This window comes from Condylura cristata, unplaced genomic scaffold (genome assembly GCF_000260355.1).
Source record: "Condylura cristata isolate star-nosed mole 26May11 unplaced genomic scaffold, ConCri1.0 scaffold00040, whole genome shotgun sequence".
Classification (NCBI taxonomy): domain Eukaryota; kingdom Metazoa; phylum Chordata; class Mammalia; order Eulipotyphla; family Talpidae; genus Condylura; species Condylura cristata.
In genome coordinates, this window is record NW_004567141.1 from 4,654,556 (window position 1) to 4,676,977 (window position 22,422).

The following is a 22,422-nucleotide window of genomic DNA, read 5'->3' on the forward strand; positions in this document are numbered from 1 at the left end:
TACATATATACAATGGAATATTACTCAGCAACCAAAAAAGAGAAACACATGTCTTTTGCAGCAACTTGGATGGAGCTGGAAAAGATCATGCTCAGTGAGATAAGCCAGAAAGAGAAAGAAAATACCAGATGGTTTCACTCATAGCAGGAGTATAATGGACCAGACAAGAAAATAACAAAAATAATGAACAACTGTATACCAGAGACATTTTGCGGGGGTGGAATGGGGAATGGGATCAAAAACGGGGAGGTGGGGAGGGAAGTGCACGGGATTTTGATGATGGCACACGGGTGACATGGTGATGGGAAACCTGCAGGGATTACAATTGAGATGGGTAAAAAAAATGTACAAAATGATGTAAAAATATACTGTCATAAAATTAAAAAAAAAAAATTGTCTGTTCCCAGGCTTGATAATTTCCAATGTCTTACTTTAAACTTCACTGGTTATCCCTTGTGATTTACTGTTGAACATTAGACATCTGACTCTAGTAATTTGGTAATAATTAATGATTAAATAGGCTTACTATATTTTGGCTGTTTTTGATTGTTCTAGGCTGAATCAGACTGAAGTTTAAACATGTTTTCTTACGTCTTTTCTTGTGTATGCATGAACAGTCACTTCTTTTTTTCTCCATATATGCAAGTTTTATTGAATGTCTTAGTCTTTAATGTCTGTTTCATGAAAAGGGGAAAGTGAAAGATGAAGGGGGGATAAGAGAGTACTATCTCTAAATAGCCTGGAAGTCAATTCAGCTGGAAGAGTAACATGCAAAATGGAGGGAGGTGCACTAATAATGACTGTCCTCCTATTTGTACCTTTGTGATCAAAGGTTGTTGCTAAAGATCTGTGATCAGAGAACAAATTCCCAAATTTGGACAAGAGAGACTTTTTAATCCCAGTTAGCTCTTGCAAGCTGTAAATTTTCAGGAATACATATACAACAACCTGACATGTAGCTGGGATTGGGTGATGGATACTACTATGCTAAGAAATCAAATGGACTGACATTAATCTTCCCTGAGAAGATGCAAGGTTCAATATACCCTACTGTGTTCTAAAATAAGTTATATCAGGTTCTGCCATGCAACTGCCTGTGTGGGTGTATTTCTTGTCCTTCCTTGTCTACTGTATTCCCAGAATCCTCCTACCTTATCATTTTGGAAAAAAAAAGTTTTTGGATATATTTTTCCCTTAGATTCTAATTTTTTACTCTTTTCTTTTTTAAGAGATTTATTTATACATATAGAACTGGATATAAGCCAGAGGTGCGAGGGGATGAGAGGCTACACCAGAGGCAGAATGGGAGTAGAACAGGCAGACTGACTGAAATACACTGATGAGGGGAGCAGTGGGTGGGTCAGGAGAGGTCTGCTGTGCCATGTGGTCACCCTTCTGGCCAGGGATCAAACTCAGTGCTGTAGTGGCTGTGACAGCTTCATAGTGCTGCAATTTTAACCTGTTGTGCCACCAGGGAGGGTCCTACTTACTTGTATTTCTTACTGTGATAAATTTGGTATGCATGAAATAAATGGGAATGTAATAAAAATAAATGCAGTGAATGAGCTGATATGAGAATCATGTCACAGTGATTAGCACTGTATTATCAAATACACACACAAATATATGTGAATATATATGTATATATATATAAAACTGTATTTTTTCTAGTAGTGAGTAGTTAAGATGAAGTAAAGAAATAGAAGAATAGCAGAAATTTAACTCTGCCTGGATGATATAATAGGAAATGCCTGAGCTGTACTGTGTAAGCTAACAGATATTGTAGAAAAATCAATCTCTGGATGGCCTCAATGCCTTCTCCTGTTGGATTCTTGGCTTTATCTTCCTCTGCTACCCTTACCATTTCTGCATTTCACAATTTGGGTCACAGCTGTGGTTGATGAATCGAGCCTCATTTCCCATGCGGTAACTGTCAATCACCATTCCGCTATCTAGGTTCAAGCAATAGTGGTCACTGTGATTATGATACTGCTCAATCATTCTATTCCTGAAGAGGAGAAAAACGATTAAAAGCTAATTAATGATTAAATTGAAAGTAAATTTCAAATCTTCCATTGTCTATTGTAAATAGTATTTTACTTTATTGACATATCATTTTTATTACTGTACCTGAACTCTTGTTCACTGACAACTTCCCCAAGGTATTCAATGATGAACTGGCCAGCTTTTAGGGGTTCTTTGGTTCTGATTCCCCATCCTTTTTCTTCAGCTCGAAACCGTTCTAAACACTGCACCCACTCATGCCTTTGTATTCTCTGGTTACAGCACTGCTCACCACAGGGACAAGTGTTGGGGGAACACTCAGCAAAGATCATTCTGGGGAGAAAGAAAAACAGTACGTCAGTTAACATAGTAAATCCTTCATGAATTAAAAAATTAATGCCTAAAATAATTTTTATTTTAATATGGTTAGACTGTTTAATGAGGTTGTAATATATAACTTCAAACATTACTAACATGAAAATTTCCAAGTCAAGTTGGAAACACTCAATGTTTCTTGTATATTAACTGCCCACTTAGCATCCTGGATAGAGACTACATATTTAGCTTGCTTCTTAAAAAAAAAAAAAAAATCAATGAATGGGATAATTATACTGTGCTCTTGTTTTGAAGCAGTTTGTGGCTATTTACAAATTTTAAAAAATTGTGGTGATAACAGACAAAATTTATCCCTATAAACTTTTAAGTGTATAGTTCATTATATTCACTTTTTTAAAATTCTTTTTTTAAAAAAGATTGTTATTTATTTATGCATACAGAAATGGGGTACAAGCCAGAGGATCAGGGGTGGTGAGAGGATTCATCAGAAGACAGAGTGGGAAGCACAACAGGAAGATTGAAGAAGTACACTGCTGAGGGGAGCAGCGGGTGGGTCAAGAGAGGTCTGCTGTGCCACATGGGTTATCTCTGGGGTGGGGATCGAACTTGTACTGAAGTGGCTAGCCATAGCTTGCAGTGCTGTGTCCTTACCCATTGTTGCCACAAGGAGGGCCCCCACTATATTCACATTTTAAAGGTATTTTATTATTTCATAACTACAAATGACATTTTTTTTTCAGATTTATTTATTTATTCATATAGAACTGGGGTACAGGTCACAGATGCAGAGGGTGAGAGGATTCACCAGAGACAGAGTGGGGAGCAGAACAGGCAGATCAACGAAATATACTGCTATACTGCTGAGGGAAACAGTGGGCGGGTCAGGAGAGGTCTGCCTCGCCATGTGGGTCTCCTCCGGGGCAGGTGGGAATCGAACTCATGCGGAAGTGGCCTAAGCTTAGTGCTGTGCTTCAACCCGCTGCGCCACCAGGGAGGGCCACAAGTGACATTTCTATTGGAAATAATATTTTTAATCCAAACCTAAAATTTCTAGTCAATTCACAAGTATATTCAATCCAGAAGATGAAAGTTATGCTTTTGGTATGGGCTCACATTTCTAAAAAAATTTTGAATTCTTTTATAGAATTCACTGAGTTTGGGAGCATTCTTTAGAATCCCCATAAGGCTATTTAATATGATCAAAACAACAGAAGATAAAGAATATAATGGTAGATCAAAAAAACCACATTATAATCAAACTTCATAAATATAGTAAAGAATTTAATACTTTACAATTGTAAGCATTTTGAGGGTCATTTGATTTTATGAGTAGAAAGGAGAGAAAGTACTCACTGAATTATTCCTTCAGTTAAAGCTAAATTTCTGAAATTTAAGCTGAATTTGTTAAAAAAAAACACACACAAAAAACCACTGCTTTAAAAAGACATCATTTATCTACCAACTTTATTATTATTTTTTTTGATGACTTTGATGTATGGATATTAAACGTTCTGAAAATTTCCTCCCATTTTTAAAATTTCTTGATCTTGGGCCCTCCCTGGTGGCGCAGCGGGTTAAAGTGCAGCACTAAGAAGCTTAAGCCACTTCCACTTGAGTTTGATCCCTGCCTGCCCCGGAGGTGACCACATGGCGGAGCAGACCCCTCCTGCCCACCTACTGCTACCCTCAGCAGTGTACTTCATCGATCTGCCTGCTCTGCTCCCCACTCTGTCCCTGGTGAATCTTCTCACCCTCCGCATCTCTGGCCTGTACCCCAGTTCTGTATGAATAAATAAATCTTTAAAAAAATTTCTTGATCTTGTATAATGGATTCACACCTAATTCACACCTAATTTTTTTAAAGATTTATTTATTTATGCATAGAGAACTGGGATACAGGCCAAATGTGCAGGGGCAGTGAGAGGATTCACCAGAGACAGAGTGGGGAGCAGGAACAGGCAGACTGAGAAATACACTGCTGAGGGGAGTAGTGGGCAGGTCAGGAGAGGTCTGTCTTGCCATATGGGTCACCTCTGGGGCGGGGATCGAATTGGTGCTGAAGTGGCTTTAGCTTTTTAGTGCTGTGCTTTAACCCGCTGTGCCACCAGGGAGGGCCCTTTGTTTTCTTTTATGGCATATTCCTTGCTCCTCTTCTTTCATGGTTTTAAATGTATAACCTGAAATAATGCCCCACCTATATTTTCAAAATAGCTCTTAACACATAACAGTAGACTTTAGGTGGGTAAAAGAACTAGAATATAAATAAAACAGAGTAGTGAGATGACAGACTTCAATTAAAAAAAAAAAGTTCCGGGGTCCTCCCTGATGGTGAAAGGAGTTAAAAGTACAGTATTGTGAAGCTATCTATGGCCACTGCAGCATGAATTTGATCCCTGGTCTGGGAGGTGACCCACATGGTGCAGCTGGTCTTTCCTGCTTCACCTACTGCTCCCCTCAGCAGTGTATTTCAGTAGATTAGCCTGTCTTGCTTCCCACTCTGTCACTGGTGAATCCTCAGCACTCCTCACATCTCTGACCTATACCCTAGCTCTTATATGCATGAATATATAAAATGAACCTTAAAAAAGAAAACCTCAAGGTTTAAAAATTTAAGTTGCTGAAATTTATGGTTTCTAGTGCTGAAGGTACTGAAATACATATATTCTGTTTTGATAAATAACCAAGATAATCCCTTTAGTTATATATAAAAAGGGGATGTTTCTAATTTGCATATGGAAAACAAAACTGTAAACTATCAAAATCTAAAAGTACATGCTATAAACTAAGATGTGAAACCTGTGATTTACTAATGTTAATTGCCATTATGTTTGGCTAAATAATATCCTTGAAATATCAGAGAGTAATTTCCCTCTAAATGTAGATTTAGACTGGGAAGTACCTTCCCTCACATGCTGAGATTTAAGGTTCAATTATCACTGGGAAATGTACTATATGTGAGTGACTTAGCCAGCTATGGTGGTCACACCATTCCTAGTGTATATGGATTGGTTTTCACTTCAAATCAATGAGTCATTTCATGTAAGGGAGGAGAAAGTGTTGGAGGCAACGGAGAAAAATTACCCCTACATTCTGGGACCTAGAAAATGTAAGGACTTAGGGTTCTTCTGAAACAAAAGGTGAAAGCCCCAAGAATTCTCATCTATTGACACGTGGAAGCAAACCGCATTCAACAAAGGAGCACGGGACATTTAACAGCAACCAATGCAGAGATTTTGCTCACTCACATGCCTCACTCTGCTTCCTCTGCAATTCTGTCAAGAGAAAAATCCACTGCCTTCAAGAGAAACAACTGAACAGGAGAAGCAAGCTGGCAAATTGTAACACTTCCTAGGCCACAGATATATACTGTTCATTTCACAAACATTGCTTTATCTTACTTCTTTTAGCTACTTAATTTAAGATGCAAAGAGGTTGGATTAAGTTTAAATGTATATGCTGCCCCTTTTCACATCAAAGAACTGAGAAATGCTGACAACCAAGGCATGCCTGCCTCTTCTGTTTGTGTGTGAGGCTGGTAAGGAAGGGAAAGAACTTTCATGTTGGTGAAGGAAGCAGCACATGGGAAATCTAAAGTAAAACATAGCTGGTCCAAGGAGTCTTGAAGGCTGTTAAATGCAGTTTAATCAGAGTGCTTTTTTTGTTCAAATGATATTAATTATTGGAATGTGTGGCTTTAAATATGCAAATAAAAAGTTTTAAACTCCCCCCTAAAAAAAAAAATTTACAACAAAGAACATAAGGACAGACAGGAGGATCTACTGTGGGGTTATAGAGGGACCCTGATGTTTAGTTTACGTTCTGGGAGTCAGAGTAATCTCTGATGGTGACACTAAGTCTCACAAGGCCCTATACTCTTAATTTTTTCTTTTATTTTTTTAAAGATTTATTTATGCCTAGAAGAACTGGGATATAGGCCAGAGGTACATGGGTGTGTTTGTGTGTGAATGAGAGGATGCACTAGAGACAGAGTGGGGAGCAGAAAAGGCAGATATACTGAAATACACTGCTGAGGGGAGTGTGGGTGAGACTGGAGAGGTCTGCTGTGCTGTATATGGGTCAGCTCCCTGGCCAGGGATGGAATACAGGCCACAATGGTGATAGTATAACACAGAAACTTAATCCTTATCCCAACAGGAGGCCCTTGTCTTTCTTTTCCTTAAGGATTCAGTTTTGTTATACACTATGTTGTTGTGGATTATTGAGGTAATGGGTTCAGTATATTCTATAAGCAAAGGGGTATAGGACTAAAAAGCAGCACAAGACCCTGCACTAGGGTATAAAGAATATTCTGGAGCATTAATGGATCTGAATAATATATAGAAATGATAATTTACCACCATAGAAGATGTGCAGAATTTTGATGATGTTTGGAAGAGAGGACAAGCTTTAAAAGCATTTATTTGAAGTAACTGTAAAAACTCTTAACTTGTACTTAAAAATAGTCCTGGAATCAGGCTTTCCTTGGACTACCTGCAAATGAGTAGAATTTTGCCTTAGTTTTACAAAGACATATAGACACTGCAGAATCTTTAACTCTTTCTCCACAAATATTTACAGAATTTTGAACACAAAGACAGGAAAAGGCCTCCCTGGTGGCACAGATGTTAAAGTTTAAGCACTATCAAGCTATTGCCAGGCACTGTGGCATGAGTTTCTCCCCAGCAAGGGAGCTGACCCACAGGGCACAGCAGATCTGTTATGTCTCGTCTGCTGCTCCCGTTAGCAGTATATTTCAGTGGATCTGCCTGTTCTTCTCCCCACTCTTTCCCTGGTGAATCCTTTTACCCCCTGTACACTCTGGTCTATACCCAAGTTCTTATTTGCATAAATAAATAAATCTGAAACAAAAAAAAAAGGGAAAAAACACCAGTCTGTATTTTAAGTATGTCTATTTAGCTAATTCTTTATGTGTTCCTTTTAAGTATGTAAGGAAGATCCATTATAATGTTATAATTTTCCATAGATATGCATCCATCACATTTATTATGTCATCAGATATATGACTAAGGAGTGATATCACATTCCTATTTTACAAAATTGGTAGTACTGTAGCTGTTTATTTATTTTCTCTATGTAATTACATAAGGTAAAATCAAACATCCAAATTTAAGTGTTTAAAACATTAAGTAACTGTTACAAAAGCAGTGCAGGCAGAACAAGACTTCTGAATCAAACATATATGGGTTCAAATTCTGTTTCTGTCACTTATGTGCTGTATAATAAGAAACAAACAAACAAAAATAATGTGAAACAATTTACTACCTAAATTCTAGGTTCCTTCATCAATAAAACTATCACTTACCTCATGAGCCCCTTTTTTTTTTTTTTTTAAAAGATTTATTTATTTATTTGTACAGAACTGGGATACAGGTCAGAGATGCGGAGGGTGAGAGGATTCACCAGAGACAGAGTGGGGAGCAGAACAGGCAGTCAATGAAGTACACTGCTGAGGGGAGCAGCGGGCGGCCCAGGAGAGGTCTGCCTCGCCATGTGGTCACCTCCGGGGCAGGCGGGAATCGAACTCTTGCAGAAGTGGTTTTAAGCTTCTTAGTGCTGTGCTTTAACCCGCTGCGCCACCAGGGAGGGCCCTCATGAACCCTTTTGAGGAAGACGAGAACTAATCACTAAGGTAGTAGCTATATTAGTAGACGATATAAAACAATAAAAGGTAGACAATAATAGATATTTAAAAACTCAGTAATGTACATTTAAAATTTAAGGGCATAGTCTACTCCCACATATTAAACCAATGAATACTAAAGTACCAAAGATAAGGTTAGATATGAATAATTTAAGGACGTATATGAGGCAAAGAGTATATATTGGTGGTATTATTCCAAAAAAGTAACTCAGTATTTTAAGGGGAGCTACTGGATCAAAAATAGTAAGAATAATAAAAACGTTCAAATTATGAAGTATAAAGATAGGCAATTCTATTAAGAATATACCCCAAGGGGGCAAACATTTATTTAAAGAATTTTATAATGGTGTCTTTTTAAAATAGCAAACTATTAAAATTAACTTGAAAGGCAAACAATAGGAGAATAGAAAACCATGGAAGACAATATGGCCCCTAAAAATGATGAGTCTGTGGGCCCTCCCTGGTAGCACAATGGGTTAAAGAGCAGCACTATGAAGCTAGCTGCATCTACTATAGCATGAGTTCCATCCCTGGCCAGAGAAGTGGCCCACATGGTGCAGCAGACCTCTCCTGTCTCGCCTGCTGCTCCCTAAACAGTGTGCTTCGTCAATCCGCCTGTTTTGCTCCTCTGTCTGTCTCTGGTGAATCCCTCACTGCCCCTGCACCTCCGGCCTATACCACTGTTCTGTATGCATCAATAAATAAATTAAAACAACAACAACAACAACAACAACAAAAAAACACGAGTCTCTGGACTATATTGATACATAAAAGCTTGTAATACAGTGTTTGTGAATAAAAGAAGTCAGTGCACAAAATATGGACTATCTATACCACCAGCTAGTAGTACTATCTAACTTTATGTGTTTGCAATGACCAAGATTTTAATTTACAGTGATGCAGATAAGGTAGGATTTCCCAAGTGACATGTTGAAATATATGAGGTACTGAAACAAATGATTTCCTCAGTCCACAGGACTGCTGTGGGTAAACAGAGTGTGGGTAAATAGTTGTCTATGGCAAGGAAAACTTTCTGGAACAGGAAGTACTTATGTGAAGTTCACTGATTCTTTTATACTGCAAATTTAAAACCAGTAAATTCTATCTTTAATCTTATACCTCTGTTAAACATTTCCATTCTGAAATCTCAATATGAACTTTAAACTTAATAGTCCTATATCAAAATCCTATTTTTTTTTTTAATCTCCAAACCAGTTAGATCACCCATTTTGTATCTCTTGGCAATTTCTTAGCAGCATCACTGATTCAATTATCATGTACCTATATGCTAAATGACAATGATTTATCAACTCATTTACCTGGCAAAGAATATCATGCCCTTCTCTCTCATTGCCATTATCCTACTTTATTCTTTTTATTATCCATATATTGATATCCACAAATGGTTCTAGAATTGGCCTTAATACTTTATAAACATTATCTCATGAACACAACCTCCCTTCTCTCCTCCCCCACCAAAAGGAAGTAGTAGTAGTAGTAAGAGGATTTAAACTTGGTACATAAGACCTAAATCTTATTCTTCACCTGTTAATTAATGTCACCCTGTACCCCAATTCATGGTTAAAGCCATAGCCAATATCCCCTCCACCCCCCGAGTGTTGGTATTTAGACATCAGGGCCTTTGGGAAATAAATCAGGCCATAAGGACAGAAACCTCATGATGGGATTAATGGTCTACTAAAAAGGAAGATCAAAAAGGTGGCTGTGCAAAAACCAAGAAGTGGGCTCTATCTGGCACTAAAGCTGCTGGTATCTTGAGTTTGGACTCCCCAGACTCAAGAATTGTGAGAGTTACATTTTTGTTATTTAAGCCACTCAATACATAGTGCTTTTTGTTTTTTAAACAAATAAAGCAGGCAAGATAGTCCCATCAATTAGGTTTTACATATCTCTGTGCAAAGTCTTGAAGAATAATCAACAAGGCTATGTAACTTTTCCCTCCCAATGAATGCCTTATATATCTTAATGTCTATGCTTTTAGAGGACCCAGTTTAGTACAGTACCTATTGAGGCAGTCATCTACACAGCCCTTCCTGGTGTCATCATCTGGCTTCTTACAGTTACAGGTGGTAGCCTCGTAACCAGAAAGGGGTTTGACATCAACGTAGACATCTTAAGAGAAGACAGCAAAGAATGGTTTGTGAACATACAGGATAATCTATAAAATGCCAGGCAAAGAAGAACACTGATGGTGTGGAAATAGAATAAATAGCCCCCAATTTACTCACTTGAACGAATTTTTTTATATAGTGGGACATCTGGCTTTTTGTATAGCTAGAAGAAAAAAAGAAAAATCTTGATGTAGCAGTTGACTTCAAATGCCAGACAGCAGCAGCAATCACTAAATACACAGGAAATTATCCATGTGCTCTACTAATAGGAAAATATTTACAAGATTTTTCTGGGCAACTCTTGGTATCATTATTTTTTACCTTGAAATAAAGTGTGCCTTACTACATCAGTGTAAGAGAAGCAGATTAAACATAAGAAAGAGTTTAAAGAAATAAATTTTGAATTATGAATTTTTCTAATTAATTGTTGTGTAGACATAAAATCACACTGCAGATCAAAGCTATTTACTTGGACATATTAAGATTAATAAATACCACTATAAAAAGAAAGGAAAACTTGCATAGGGTTTATTTAGCTGGTCTGGACAGTTATATAAAGCTAAAAAGAGTACCCCTGGCTTTTCTGTAGAGGGCATTGTATGAAAATGCAGTTTACATTTTAATTAAGATAATTAATAAAGGTGAATAAAAGGGAGAGGGCAGGACAAGAAAAATGAAGTGCTCACATTACAACCAAAAATGCAATAGAAAAAGAATGCATTAGAAAAGAAGTAGACAGCCAGCTAATGTTTTACCATAGTAGGTTTTTTTCACCACTTTAATTTGAATAACAAAATTGACTATTTCAAATAAGGTACTAAAAATGAGTGAAATGAGCTTAGTACATAAAGAAAGAAAAATGACAATTGCTGAAATTTTATCAAAACTCAGGAGTTTATTCAATTCACTCTTATTATTACTTTAATTATGGAACCAAGAAAAAAAAATAGCACCTTCCATTTTTAGTTTCTAATATATTTAAACATTTAAAAAGTACATGAGTATTATACACTTCTGTTTCCCTTGGTAGGAGAATGTCTTTTGTTTATTGAGAAAATGAATTCCAAACTGATGGAGCCAATAAAAATAAAGTCTGAAAATTCTTAATGCTGTTGGCAGTACACCTCAATTCTCCTGAGACCTGCATCAAACAGGATTTTTACAGAACAGATTCTTTTCTACCAAAATAAAAGTCCAGAATGGCAACAGAAGGTTGCCTAGGGAAGCAAGCACTTACTGCTATTTTGAAGAATGAATTAAAGCAAATAGGTCACATTAAATATGGATGTAAATTCATGTTTCTTAAGTCTCTAACCTTCACAGGGACTTTTCTTTATACTTCCCAAGATGAGAACATGGTAAGGAAGGCAGAGAAAAAGATCTGCACCCCTCCTCTACCCTTTTATCACTTAAAAATGAAACCTGTTAAGAGGCTCCTGGTACCTGGTTATGTTTCCACTGCCAAAGGATGTCATAGGGAAGCTGGAAGTCAATTCTCTTTTGCCTTAGATATTTTCCTGAAACAAAATAATACCATCAAGTTCAGTATTTATTCATACAAAGGGTCAAATAGCTATAATATCTAATATGCACTAGCTAGAAAAAAAGGACTTAAAAAGTTTTTTTATAAAATATTAATTTATTTATGTATATAAGAACTGGGGTACAGGCCAGAGGTGCGTGGAGTTGGGAGAGGGGATTCACCAGAGACAGAGTGGGGAGAACAGGAAGACTGACTGAAAGACACTGCTGAGGGGAGCAGTGGCAGGGTCAGGAGAGATCTGCCATGCCATGTGGGACACTTCCCTGGGGAATTGAACTTGTGCTGCATTGGCTGTGGACAGCTTCATGGTGCTCTACTTTAACCCATTGTGCCACCAGGGAAGGCCCTTAGGACTTAAGTTTTTAATTTTATGCATTTTCCATTAGTAATTTTTAATTTTAGCTACTCTTTTCTACCATGTAGGATATGTTAAAGTTTTGTTTAAAAATAGCTATATAAAACAATTAATATAACAAATTTACTACTAAAAATATACAGGTATTATGAAACTAACAAACGGCTAAGAACTGTTCAATTATTAAAATTATTAACTAGTGCACCTGGCATCTATTTACCTTCATTATTATATATAATCTGAGGTGGCCTATAAAAAAAGTACAAGAGGCCCTCCCTGGTGGTGTAGCAGGTTAAAGCACAGCACTGAGAATCTAAGGCCGCTTCCGCATGAGTTCGATTCCCGCCTGCCCCGGAGGTGACCACATGGTGTGGCAGACTTCTCCTGACCCGCCCGCTGCTCCCCTCAGCAGCGTACTTCATCCATCTGCCTGTTCTGTTCCCCACTCTGTCTCTGGTGAAGCCTCTCACCGCCCCTGAGCTTCTGGCCTGCACCCCAGTTCTATATGCACAAACAAATAAAAATCTTTAAAAAAAAAAAAAAAGTACAAGAGTTTTCTAAAATAGGAGTTCCTGAATTTAAATAACTTAGGTGATTACATGAAAATTTATATTATTTCCTAACCTTTATAACCTATTAATGTGGGACTACCTAATAAGGCATTTTCGAAGGCCTGGTTCTACCTTCAAGAGGCCACTTCAAATTTCTTACTCTATATGACATTCATGTTCCTGAAATGCCATATCAAATCTCAGAGAACTTAAAGAGTTTTCTGGATATATGCATATCTGTTCTACAAGCAGCTCTCAAAGTGTACTCTGGTACATGAGAGGTCGGAACTATTTGAATAATATCAAGAAGTTACATGCCATTTTCATTATGCTGAATTTGTACTAATGGTATAAAAGCAATGGTGAGTAAAACTGCTGATATCTTAGTATGAATCAAGATAGGAGACAAAAACTGTACTAGCAGAATGAAACCAGTAATGGGAAAAAAAATGAATGGAAATAATACAAAAGTTTATGAACTGGGAAATAAACTTTGAAATAATTTTGAAAAATACACTTAAATAATATTTTAAAAAAAGATTTATTTATGCATTCAGAACTGGGGTAGAGGCCAGAGGTGCAGGGGCAGTGAGAGGCTTCACTGGAGACAGAGAGGGGAACAACAGAACAGGCAGATCAACAAAGCACACTGCTAAGGGGAGCAGTGGGCGGGTCAGGAGAGGGCTGCCTCACCATGTGGATCACCTCCAGGGTGGGGATTGAACTCATACTGAAGTGGCTTTAGTTTCTTAGTGCTGTGCTTTAACTGGCTGAGCCACCAGGGAGGGCCCACACTTAAAAATAATTTTTAGTATTCTGTATGACCAACTGAATAACACAAGATGCTTCTGTATATTACTGAAGTATGATGGTTGTCTTAAGGAAATGCACTTATGCAAATACTTGAGTTGTGATCTGCGCTAATAGTTTTTTTTTTTTAACCGAATATCACTTTTATATGAATGAACAACAAACTAACTGGTTATTTCAAATAAGGAACTGAAAATAAGGAAATGGGCTAAGTACTTAAAAAAATATTGTTTCCAATAAAAAACTTAATTTTAAGAGAAAAACCAGAATTTTGAAAAACTTGTATCCATTACCATTAAGATTCTGTTTCATCATAAAATTAGATATATTAATAAAGCTGAGATTGGACTAGTATGGAAGTGTAAGAATGGAATAGAGAATAGAAGAGTAATATTGTCCAGTGAGTCAATATTTTTCAATAACCAATGCATTAAGTGATAAGATCATACACTATAGAAATAATAATAATAAAAAAAAGCTTAAAGGAAAAAAGGATTAAAAAAACCATACATGGGTAAAAGATAAATTGTAAGATATCTATAAATTTGAATGTAACAATACAAAAAGTTCACTAATATTACACTCCATACATGTTACAATTCACATTTAAAGAGCTATTACACTTATATGTTTGGTACACTATCAATGCAGAATTTCTATAATTACTTCATTATTATTAAGATATCCCTCATTTGTTAATGTAATCATGAAATCAGAAATGAATGGAAACAATGCAACATTTAGCAAAGTTGCCAACATTACCAATTACGATATTATGCAGCTACTGAAATGAAGCGATCTAAATATAACTCTTCAAGTGGAAAACTACTATAGCATGGACTCATTAAAAAAAAAAAGGATAAATTCATGACATTTGCAGCAACATGGATGGAGCTGGTATTATGCTCAGTGAAATAAGTCAGAAGGAAAAAGAAAAATACTGAATGATTTCACTTGTAGGAGGAATATAAGGGAACAAAATAAGGGATCAGGAGAAAAAAAAGAACAATAGTAGTAAACAAACAAACAAAAAACCCCCCAAATTATCAGGTAAATATAAATCAGAGACATTCTGCAAGAGAGAAGGAGACAGGGATCAGAAGTGTGGGTGAGAGGATTCACCAGAGATAGAGTGGGGAGCAGAACCGGGAAGAGCACAGGGATTATGGTGATGGTTCATGGGTGAAAATTTTAAAGGGAATACACCTAAGAGGAGAAAACATGCAAGCATATGTTGTACAGAAACAATGATATAAAAATACATAAAAATACATTTTTAATGAAAAAATCTAGGTGATGGATTATTTGTGTCCACACTAACTTTTCTAAAGCTGAAAAATCTCCTAACAAATGTCAGAAAAAATAGCTATGTGTATAGGAAACAGTTTGAAAGGATATACATTAAACAAATAGTCTAGGAAGGGAGACTTTATTTTTTGAATTTACACTCTCATTATTGAAAAGTCCAAACTGGTCCTAAGAAAACAGGACAAACCACTTACTAAAAAGAATTAAAGGGGATTCTCCCTGGTGACGCTATGGGTTAAAGCACTGCATTATGAAGCTCTCCAAAGCCACTGCAGCACGAGTTCGATCCCGGGCCAAGGAGCTGAACCACATGACCTGGGAGACCCCTCCTGACCAGCCTGCTTCTCTTTTCAACAATGTACTTTGTCAACCTGCCTGTTCTGCTCCCCACTCTATCTCTGGTGAATCCTCTCATCCACCACACTTCTGGCCTGTACTCCAGTTTTGTAAGCATAAATAAATAAATCTTAAAAAAAAAAGAATTAAAGCCCTTCTTTGCCTATAATACCTTATATGTTTTCTGCAAAGCTATGAAAGAAGGAAAAATAAAACAAATTCTGTATTTTTTAAATTTGGCTCTCTTTCTAGGATAGAATGAATCCATATCCACTTCAGCTAACCTTAGGGATACAATTTTCACCTCAGTGCAACATTTTGACTTTTCTAGCAACAAGTTGCCACAGTTGTTATGATGCTTTTTCTGGTATTATATCTATTTCTCCTCTTTAACTCACATACTGAGAGCTGGAGGAAAATATTTTGGATCAGTCTTTGTTTCCTTCTAATATTTCTAAAACCAGAGCCAGATAATTCATTTCTAAGTCAGACCCTTCTAAAGGTACTTCTTTCATTAAATTCTGCTGGAAACAATACCTCAGGGGAGCTCAGTCAGGAATTCCTTATTTGGAAAAATTAATTCTTAAGCTAATCCACACTTAAGAAAAAAAAATCACTTTCTACCCATTAGAAAATTGAATAAAATCCTATCTTGTGTGAATTTTTCTTATTGCTCACTAGAGAACTAAGATTTAACTCAGGCTACTAATCACTAGGGAAGGAATACAGCAATCTTCTACTTTCCTCTTAAAAAAAAATTGAATCTGTGGGCAACAAAGTAAATTTAAAGAAGAATCTACAGAAATCCTAAATGTTAAATTCTGTGTTGACCTTGAAATCTAAAAAGTGTAAAATTCATGATTTAAAAAAAAAAGATTTATTTATTTATGCATACAGAACTAGGGTACAGGCCAGAGGTTTTGGTGGTGAGAGGATTCACCAGAGACAGTGGGGAGCAGAACAGGCAGACTGATGAAGTACACTGTTGAGGGGAGCAGTGAGTGAAACAGGAGAGATCTGCTGCATTATGTGGGTCACCTCCCTGGTTGGGGATGGAACTTTTGCTGCAGTGGTTACGGCAGCTTCACAGTGCTGTGCTTTAACCCACTGGGCCACCAGGGAGGGTTCTTTACCCCCATACTTTAAAAGGACAAGTTCATTAGGGAAAGGAAAAAGAAAGAGGCACTTACATGGTCACAAGTGGGAAGAAGAACAGCTTATCTTTGAGCTTTTAATTTTAGTTACTGCATCTTTAAATTCTGTAAGTTCTATTTGGCTTTCTTTGTATCTATTTCTTCTTGAGATTTTCTGTTTTTTACCCCCACATTCATAATTACTTATCGAAGTGTTTTATATCTGATTTAAAATCTTTGTCAGCTATTTCCAACAATTTCTTGTTGGCATTTAGTGATTGTCTTTTAAAATTCAGTTTGAGATCTGTCTGGTTGTTGGTATGACATATATACTTTTCAATTTAAATCTAGACATTTTCCTATTATTATAATGGATCTTGCATAGACCCTTTTGGCCTGGCTTCTTCTGAAACTTGTCCAGTAGAGAAAGGGAAGAAGTTCTTTAATTATTGACAGTTCGAGCTTTCCCCACCTCTGTTCCTGTTGACAGGTAAGTATAGGTGTGTTGGGGAGGCACCTAGTTATGCTAGGAACAGTGCGAGTGGCCATATTACTAATGAATGACAATTACTCTCTACTAGACTTTGTCTGGCATCATTTCCAGTGGAATGGAGACACTGCCAGGTGGGGATGAAAATAGTATTTCCCTAATTGGTGTTTGTTGGTATCAGTGGGGGTATGTTAACATTATTTTCTGTGTTATTTGCCTGGAATATGAAGGGTAAGGTCTGAATTTTTCTGACTTGCTAGGTTATCCTTCTGTGGTCCTTTGACAAGGGAAAACACGTTTCTCTTTGCCTTGTTTGTATCCAATGGTGTTTATAGGTGGCTATTTGGGGAGCTATGAGGTAAAAAGAAAACCAAACCAAACCCAAACTCATCACCGAGAGGGTCTTTAGTCTTGAGGTTCCTAGTTGTTCATTCTTTTTTCCCCCAACCTTTCAATATTTCTTTGCCTGTATATTTTATATAATGTATATTATTTATTTCTTCCTTCAGCTAGAGAAATTATAGGACAAGGGAACAGAACAATTCAGCCTACAGTGATCCAAAAGAACAAACACAAGCCCTTTTCATGGCTGTAATCAGTTCAGTGGCCAGATTCTTCGCTGGGGAAAGCAAGGCTCAATCTCCCCAGGGGTGCAGGTGTCAAAATTACACTTGATCAGGAACCGATGAGGGAGGGGACTGTCTCTAAAGCTGAGATGTAAAGAAGCCCAGTCAACTGACACCCACAAGGAAAGCTCTGGTCAAAAAAAATATTATTTTAATATGCTTTATATTCTTTCTTATTGGAACAGGAAAAATACGTCTATTTCATCTTCCTTGAAGTGGAGGTATGTCAATTATAAAGCCTTCTGCCTTTTTACTGCTACCTAGTAGTTCGAAGTATGAATATACCAGTTTATTCACTCACTTACTGATAGATTCTTGGGCTAGTTCTAGTTTACAGCTATTAAGAACATGCTCTCAGACATGATTTATCTTCTTTTTCTTTGATAGGTACACATACACATATATAAAATTTTACAAACAGTGCCAGAATTTAAAAAATGTACCAAAGTGTCTTTTCCTGCAGTGGGATGCATGGATGTAGCTTGCTGGCATCTGAAATGTGACAAGTGAAAGCTTCTTAGCATTCAAGAGGCTGTACCTGATAGACCTGAAGCTGTTATGACGCCACAAGACTAGTATGTTTAATTACACTGTAAACACTATGGTTATCTTTTGGATTATCACGGGAGCGAGGGAGAGAGAAAGAAGAGTGAGGGGTCAATGAATTCTCAAAAAAGGCAAAAAAATGACTGGTCTGAAAGTTAAGCTCCACCAAAACAGTACCATGCTGAGAAAACACAAATGAAAAAGACTATCAAGATACATGAAAAGAGAAATACCAAGCAAAAGAATGATGAACAGACTCCAAAAGGAGCACTACCTGTATATATCTGCTGGGCAGAGTTAAAGTACTTTCCAACACAATTAAAAAAAAAAAGAGAGAGAGAGGGCCTCCCTGATGGCACAAACCTCAGCACTATGAATCTATCAGCAGCCACTGCAGCATGAGTTGGATCCCTGGCCAGTGAGGTGGCATATATGGGGTAGCAGACATCTCCTGTGTCGTTCGCTGCTTCCCTCAGTGGTGTATTTCAGTAGATCCACTTACTCTGCTCCCCCTCTCTGTCTCTGGTGCATCCTCTTACCTCTTCACACCTCTGGTTTATACCCCAGCTCTTGTATGCACAATAAAATAAATCTTTAAAAAAGAAAATTATGCATCACTTATGAAGATATTTTATGCATACTTCTAACAGTTTTATACTTTAGCTTTAAGTCTATTCATCTATGTCACATATAGCTTCTAGTTCTAGAGTTTCTCCCATATATGTTTATAATCAACTATGCTCTATAGACTTATTTTTCCCTAAAGTTTTTGTTAGATTTTTGTACCAGGGTTGTATTAACTATGTGAGTGTAAAACGGTACAAGGTAGGCCTGTAAGTTTAAATTCAAGTGAACATTCAATTGTTCCAATAGTATTTGTTGAAAGAATGTTACTTTTATCACTGTATTGCTTTAGGACCTGCGTCCAAATCAGATGGCCATAAAAGTGTGGGTCTATTTCTGGGATATCTTCTGAGCTTTATAGATCTATTTTAATACCAACATGACAGATTTGATCAAGTTACTTTACAGTAACTTCTAATAAAAATCTTTAAAAAGTTTAGTGTGGCACCAATGGATATCAACACTGTTTTGTTATACCATGCGTACCAACAAATCCACAAAATCTAACAAAAACAACATATCCACCAAATCAAACAAATCACCAAAACCACCAAAGTCCAAAGGGTTCCCTACTCCTTTTCTCCCAATTCCCAAACTCCCCTTCCAGTAGCCTCAGTCTACAGTTGGATTCCAAGGGTTTACCTGTTCCTTTATCTCACACATGAGTGAACAGTAACTCTCAAGTCAGATAATGTTAAATCTCTGAGCCTTTTTTGTTGTTAGAGATCAATGAATCACTTTGAAGATTTTTTGCAAATCCATATAAAGCTTAGAATTAGTTTATTAATTTTTCTCTCTTTAAATATAAGGCAACTTGCCAACACATAATTTAAAAACTTGTCTTAAGTCACATTGCTTCAGATGACCTTAGAACTTCTGGCTAAAAAACAGTGGACAGTCTAGTAAACAAAACCTAAATGTTTAAATAAGAACATCAGTGTACATTCATCAGAGACAGAGGAAAGGGATGATTTGTTTTGGGGGGAAAAGAAAAATCAGAGCCCAGCTATGCATCTTTAATAGAAGATGGGTACAAAAAACTTATGAGGGCCCTCCCTGGTGGCACAGCAGGTTAAAGCACTGCACTAAGAAGCTAAAGCCACTTCCTCATGAGTTGGATTCCCGCCTGCCCCGGAGGTGACCACATGGTGCGGCAGATGTCTCCTGACCCGCCAGTTGCTCCCCTTAGCAGTGTACTTTGTCGATTTGCCTGTTCTGCTCCCCACTCTGTCTCTGGTGAAGCCTCTTGCCACCCCTGAGCCTCTGGCCTGTACCCCAGTTCTGTATGTACAAATAAATAAATCTTTAAAAGAAAAAAACTTATGAGAAAAGGGGAAAAATTTTTCTCAAACAATACTAACGATAAAGGATTGATCACAAAGATATACAAAAGAACTGATGAAACTCAACAAAAATAAACAACTCCATCAAAAAATGGGTAGAAGAGCTAAAAAGACATTTCTCCACAGAGGAAATGCAGATGGCCAACAAGCATATGAAAAAATATTCAACAACACTTGTAATAAGGGAGATGCAAATTAAAACCACAATGAGATACCACCTCACCCCAGTGAGAATGGCATATCTTCAAACAACTAGCAACAACAAATGTTGGCGAGGATGTGGAGAAAAAGGAACTCTCCTGCACTGCTGGTGGGAATGCAAACTAGTACAACCACTATAGAAAACTGTTTGGAGGTTTCTCAGAGTGCTAACCATGGAGCTTCCATAGGACCCAGCAATCCCACTTCTAGGTATCTGCCCAAAAGACACAAAAACACTGATTCAAAAAGATATCTGCACCCCCATGTTTACTGCTGCTTTATTTACAATTGAAAAGACATGGAAACAACCCAAATGCCCAAAAGTAGATGACTGGATTAAAAAGAAGTGGTATATATACACAATGGAATATTACTCAGCAATCAACAAAGATAAACTCATGGCTTTTGCAGCAACATGGATGGAGCTGGAAGGGATCATACTTAGTGAAATAAACCAAAAAGAAAAAGAAAAATACAGGATGGTTTCACTCATAGAAGGAGCATAAGGGGGCAGGGGGAAAAAAGTACTTATGAACAACTTATGAGGGAGTGCACAGGACTGTGGTGATGGCACATGGATGAATTAGTGATGGGAAGTCCATGGGGATTACAACTAGGATGGAAAAAGGCACAAAATGATGTAAAAAAAAAAAACTATTATATAAAAAAAAATACCTATGGCCAAAAGCTCAAAATATGAATTTTTTTCTTTGGTACTTTGCAATCACTAATTTCAAAAAAATACTCCTGGATCAAAATAATGAATTTATTTTTAAAAAAGCTTCACAGAGGCATAAATCACATACCATGAATGTCACTCTTTTAAATGTACTACCCAATGAGGTTTAGTATACAGAGTTCTACAACTATCGCTATAGTGGTTAATTAAAAAAAATGTTTTTGATTTTTCTGTGTGTGGTTTTTAAAGGTTTATTTATTTTTTTTAAAGATTTATTTATTTATGCTTACAGAGCTGGGGTGCAGGCCAGAGGTGCAGGGGCAGTGAGAGGATTCACCAGAGACAGAGTGGGGGGCAGAACAAGGCCGACTGATGAAGTACACTGCTGAGGGGAGCAGCAGGCGGGTCAGGAGAGGTCTGCCACAGCATGTGGGTCAGCTCCGGGGCAGGGATCGAACTCATGCTGAGGTGGCTTTGGTGTCTTAGTGCTATGCTTTAACCTACTGCGCCACCAGGGAAGGCCCTAAGGTTCATTTATTTTTGCATACAAGAACTGGGGTACAAGCCAGAGGTATGTGAAGTGAGAGGATTCACCACAGAGTGGGGAGCAGAACAGGCAGATTGAGTGAAATCTACAGTTGAGGGGAGCTGCAGGCAAGACAGTAAAGATCTGCTGCATCATGTGGGTCACCTCCCTGGCCAGGGATTGAACTCATGCTGCAGAGGCTGCTGATGGCTTAATAGTGCTGCACTTTTACCCCTTGTGACACCAGTGAGGAACCATTTTGTGTGTGTTTAAAAAGATTTGTTTTATTTACTTATGCATATAAGAACTGCAGTGTAGGCTAGAAGAGCAAGGGGTAGTGGGGGGAGGATTGAATAGAGACAGAGTGGGAAGCAGAACAAGTGGAATGACTGAAATACACTATTGAGGGGAGCAGTGGACGAGATAGGAGAGGTCTGCTGTGTCATGTAGGGCCAGCCTCCTGGCCAGGGAACAACTTATGCTACAGTGGCTGATGATAGTTCATAGTGCTGATAGTTCATATGACGTACGCCCTGCACCAACAGGGAGGCCCAAGATATTTTTTTTAAATGTACCAAAAGCTCGCACTGTTTCTGCTGAAAGGTACATGTTTTAGATGACCTTTTTTTTTTTTTTAAAGATTTATTTATTTATGCATACAGAGCTGGGGTCCAGGCCAGAGGTGCAGGGGTGGCGGGATTCACCAGAGACAGAGTGGGGAGCAGAACAGGCAGATTGTCGAAGTACACTGCAGAGGGGAGCAGCGGGCAGGTCAGGAGAGGTCTGCCACACCATGTGGATCTCCTCCCAGGAAGGCGGGAATCGAACTCATGCGTAAGTGGCTTTAGCTTCTTAGTGCTGTGCTTAACCGGCTGCGCCACCAGGGAGGGCCCTAGATGACCAATTTAAGGAAGTTTACTTAATCCAACTTACTGAAGCTTAAACTTAGATCCTTGGTGTACTAATGAAAACATGTATAGCACATATGAAGCCATATTTTGGGAACAGACCATGCCAGTTTAAGCAGATGTGGCAAAAGAAAACTGGCTCAATTTTCTCAGATGATTCCAACAGATTTGTTGTGACCCACCTTGCTTTCTCAGAGGTGATGAGGCAAAAGGTTATAATGGTTAATTTTGTCTGTCAGACATTTGGTCAAATATTCTAGATTTCTTTAAAGTGATTTCTGGATGGGATTAACACGGAAAGTAGTAGGT

At 37.7% G+C, this 22,422-nt stretch overlaps 1 protein-coding gene across 1 annotated transcript in view; it reads right to left on the reverse strand.

Moving 5' to 3' along the window:
- The window catches only part of ASH1L (ash1 (absent, small, or homeotic)-like (Drosophila)), a 170,983-nt gene that overhangs the window by 21,917 nt on the left and 126,644 nt on the right, over positions 1-22,422 (reverse strand). Inside the window, exons 9-13 of the mRNA XM_004693822.2 lie at positions 11,578-11,651; positions 10,252-10,297; positions 10,027-10,135; positions 2,131-2,337; positions 1,862-2,008 (exon numbers count right to left, since the gene is read on the reverse strand). Of these exons, the coding sequence (XP_004693879.1) occupies positions 1,862-2,008; positions 2,131-2,337; positions 10,027-10,135; positions 10,252-10,297; positions 11,578-11,651 (583 nt within the window). The remainder of the gene's footprint in view (positions 1-1,861; positions 2,009-2,130; positions 2,338-10,026; positions 10,136-10,251; positions 10,298-11,577; positions 11,652-22,422) is intronic.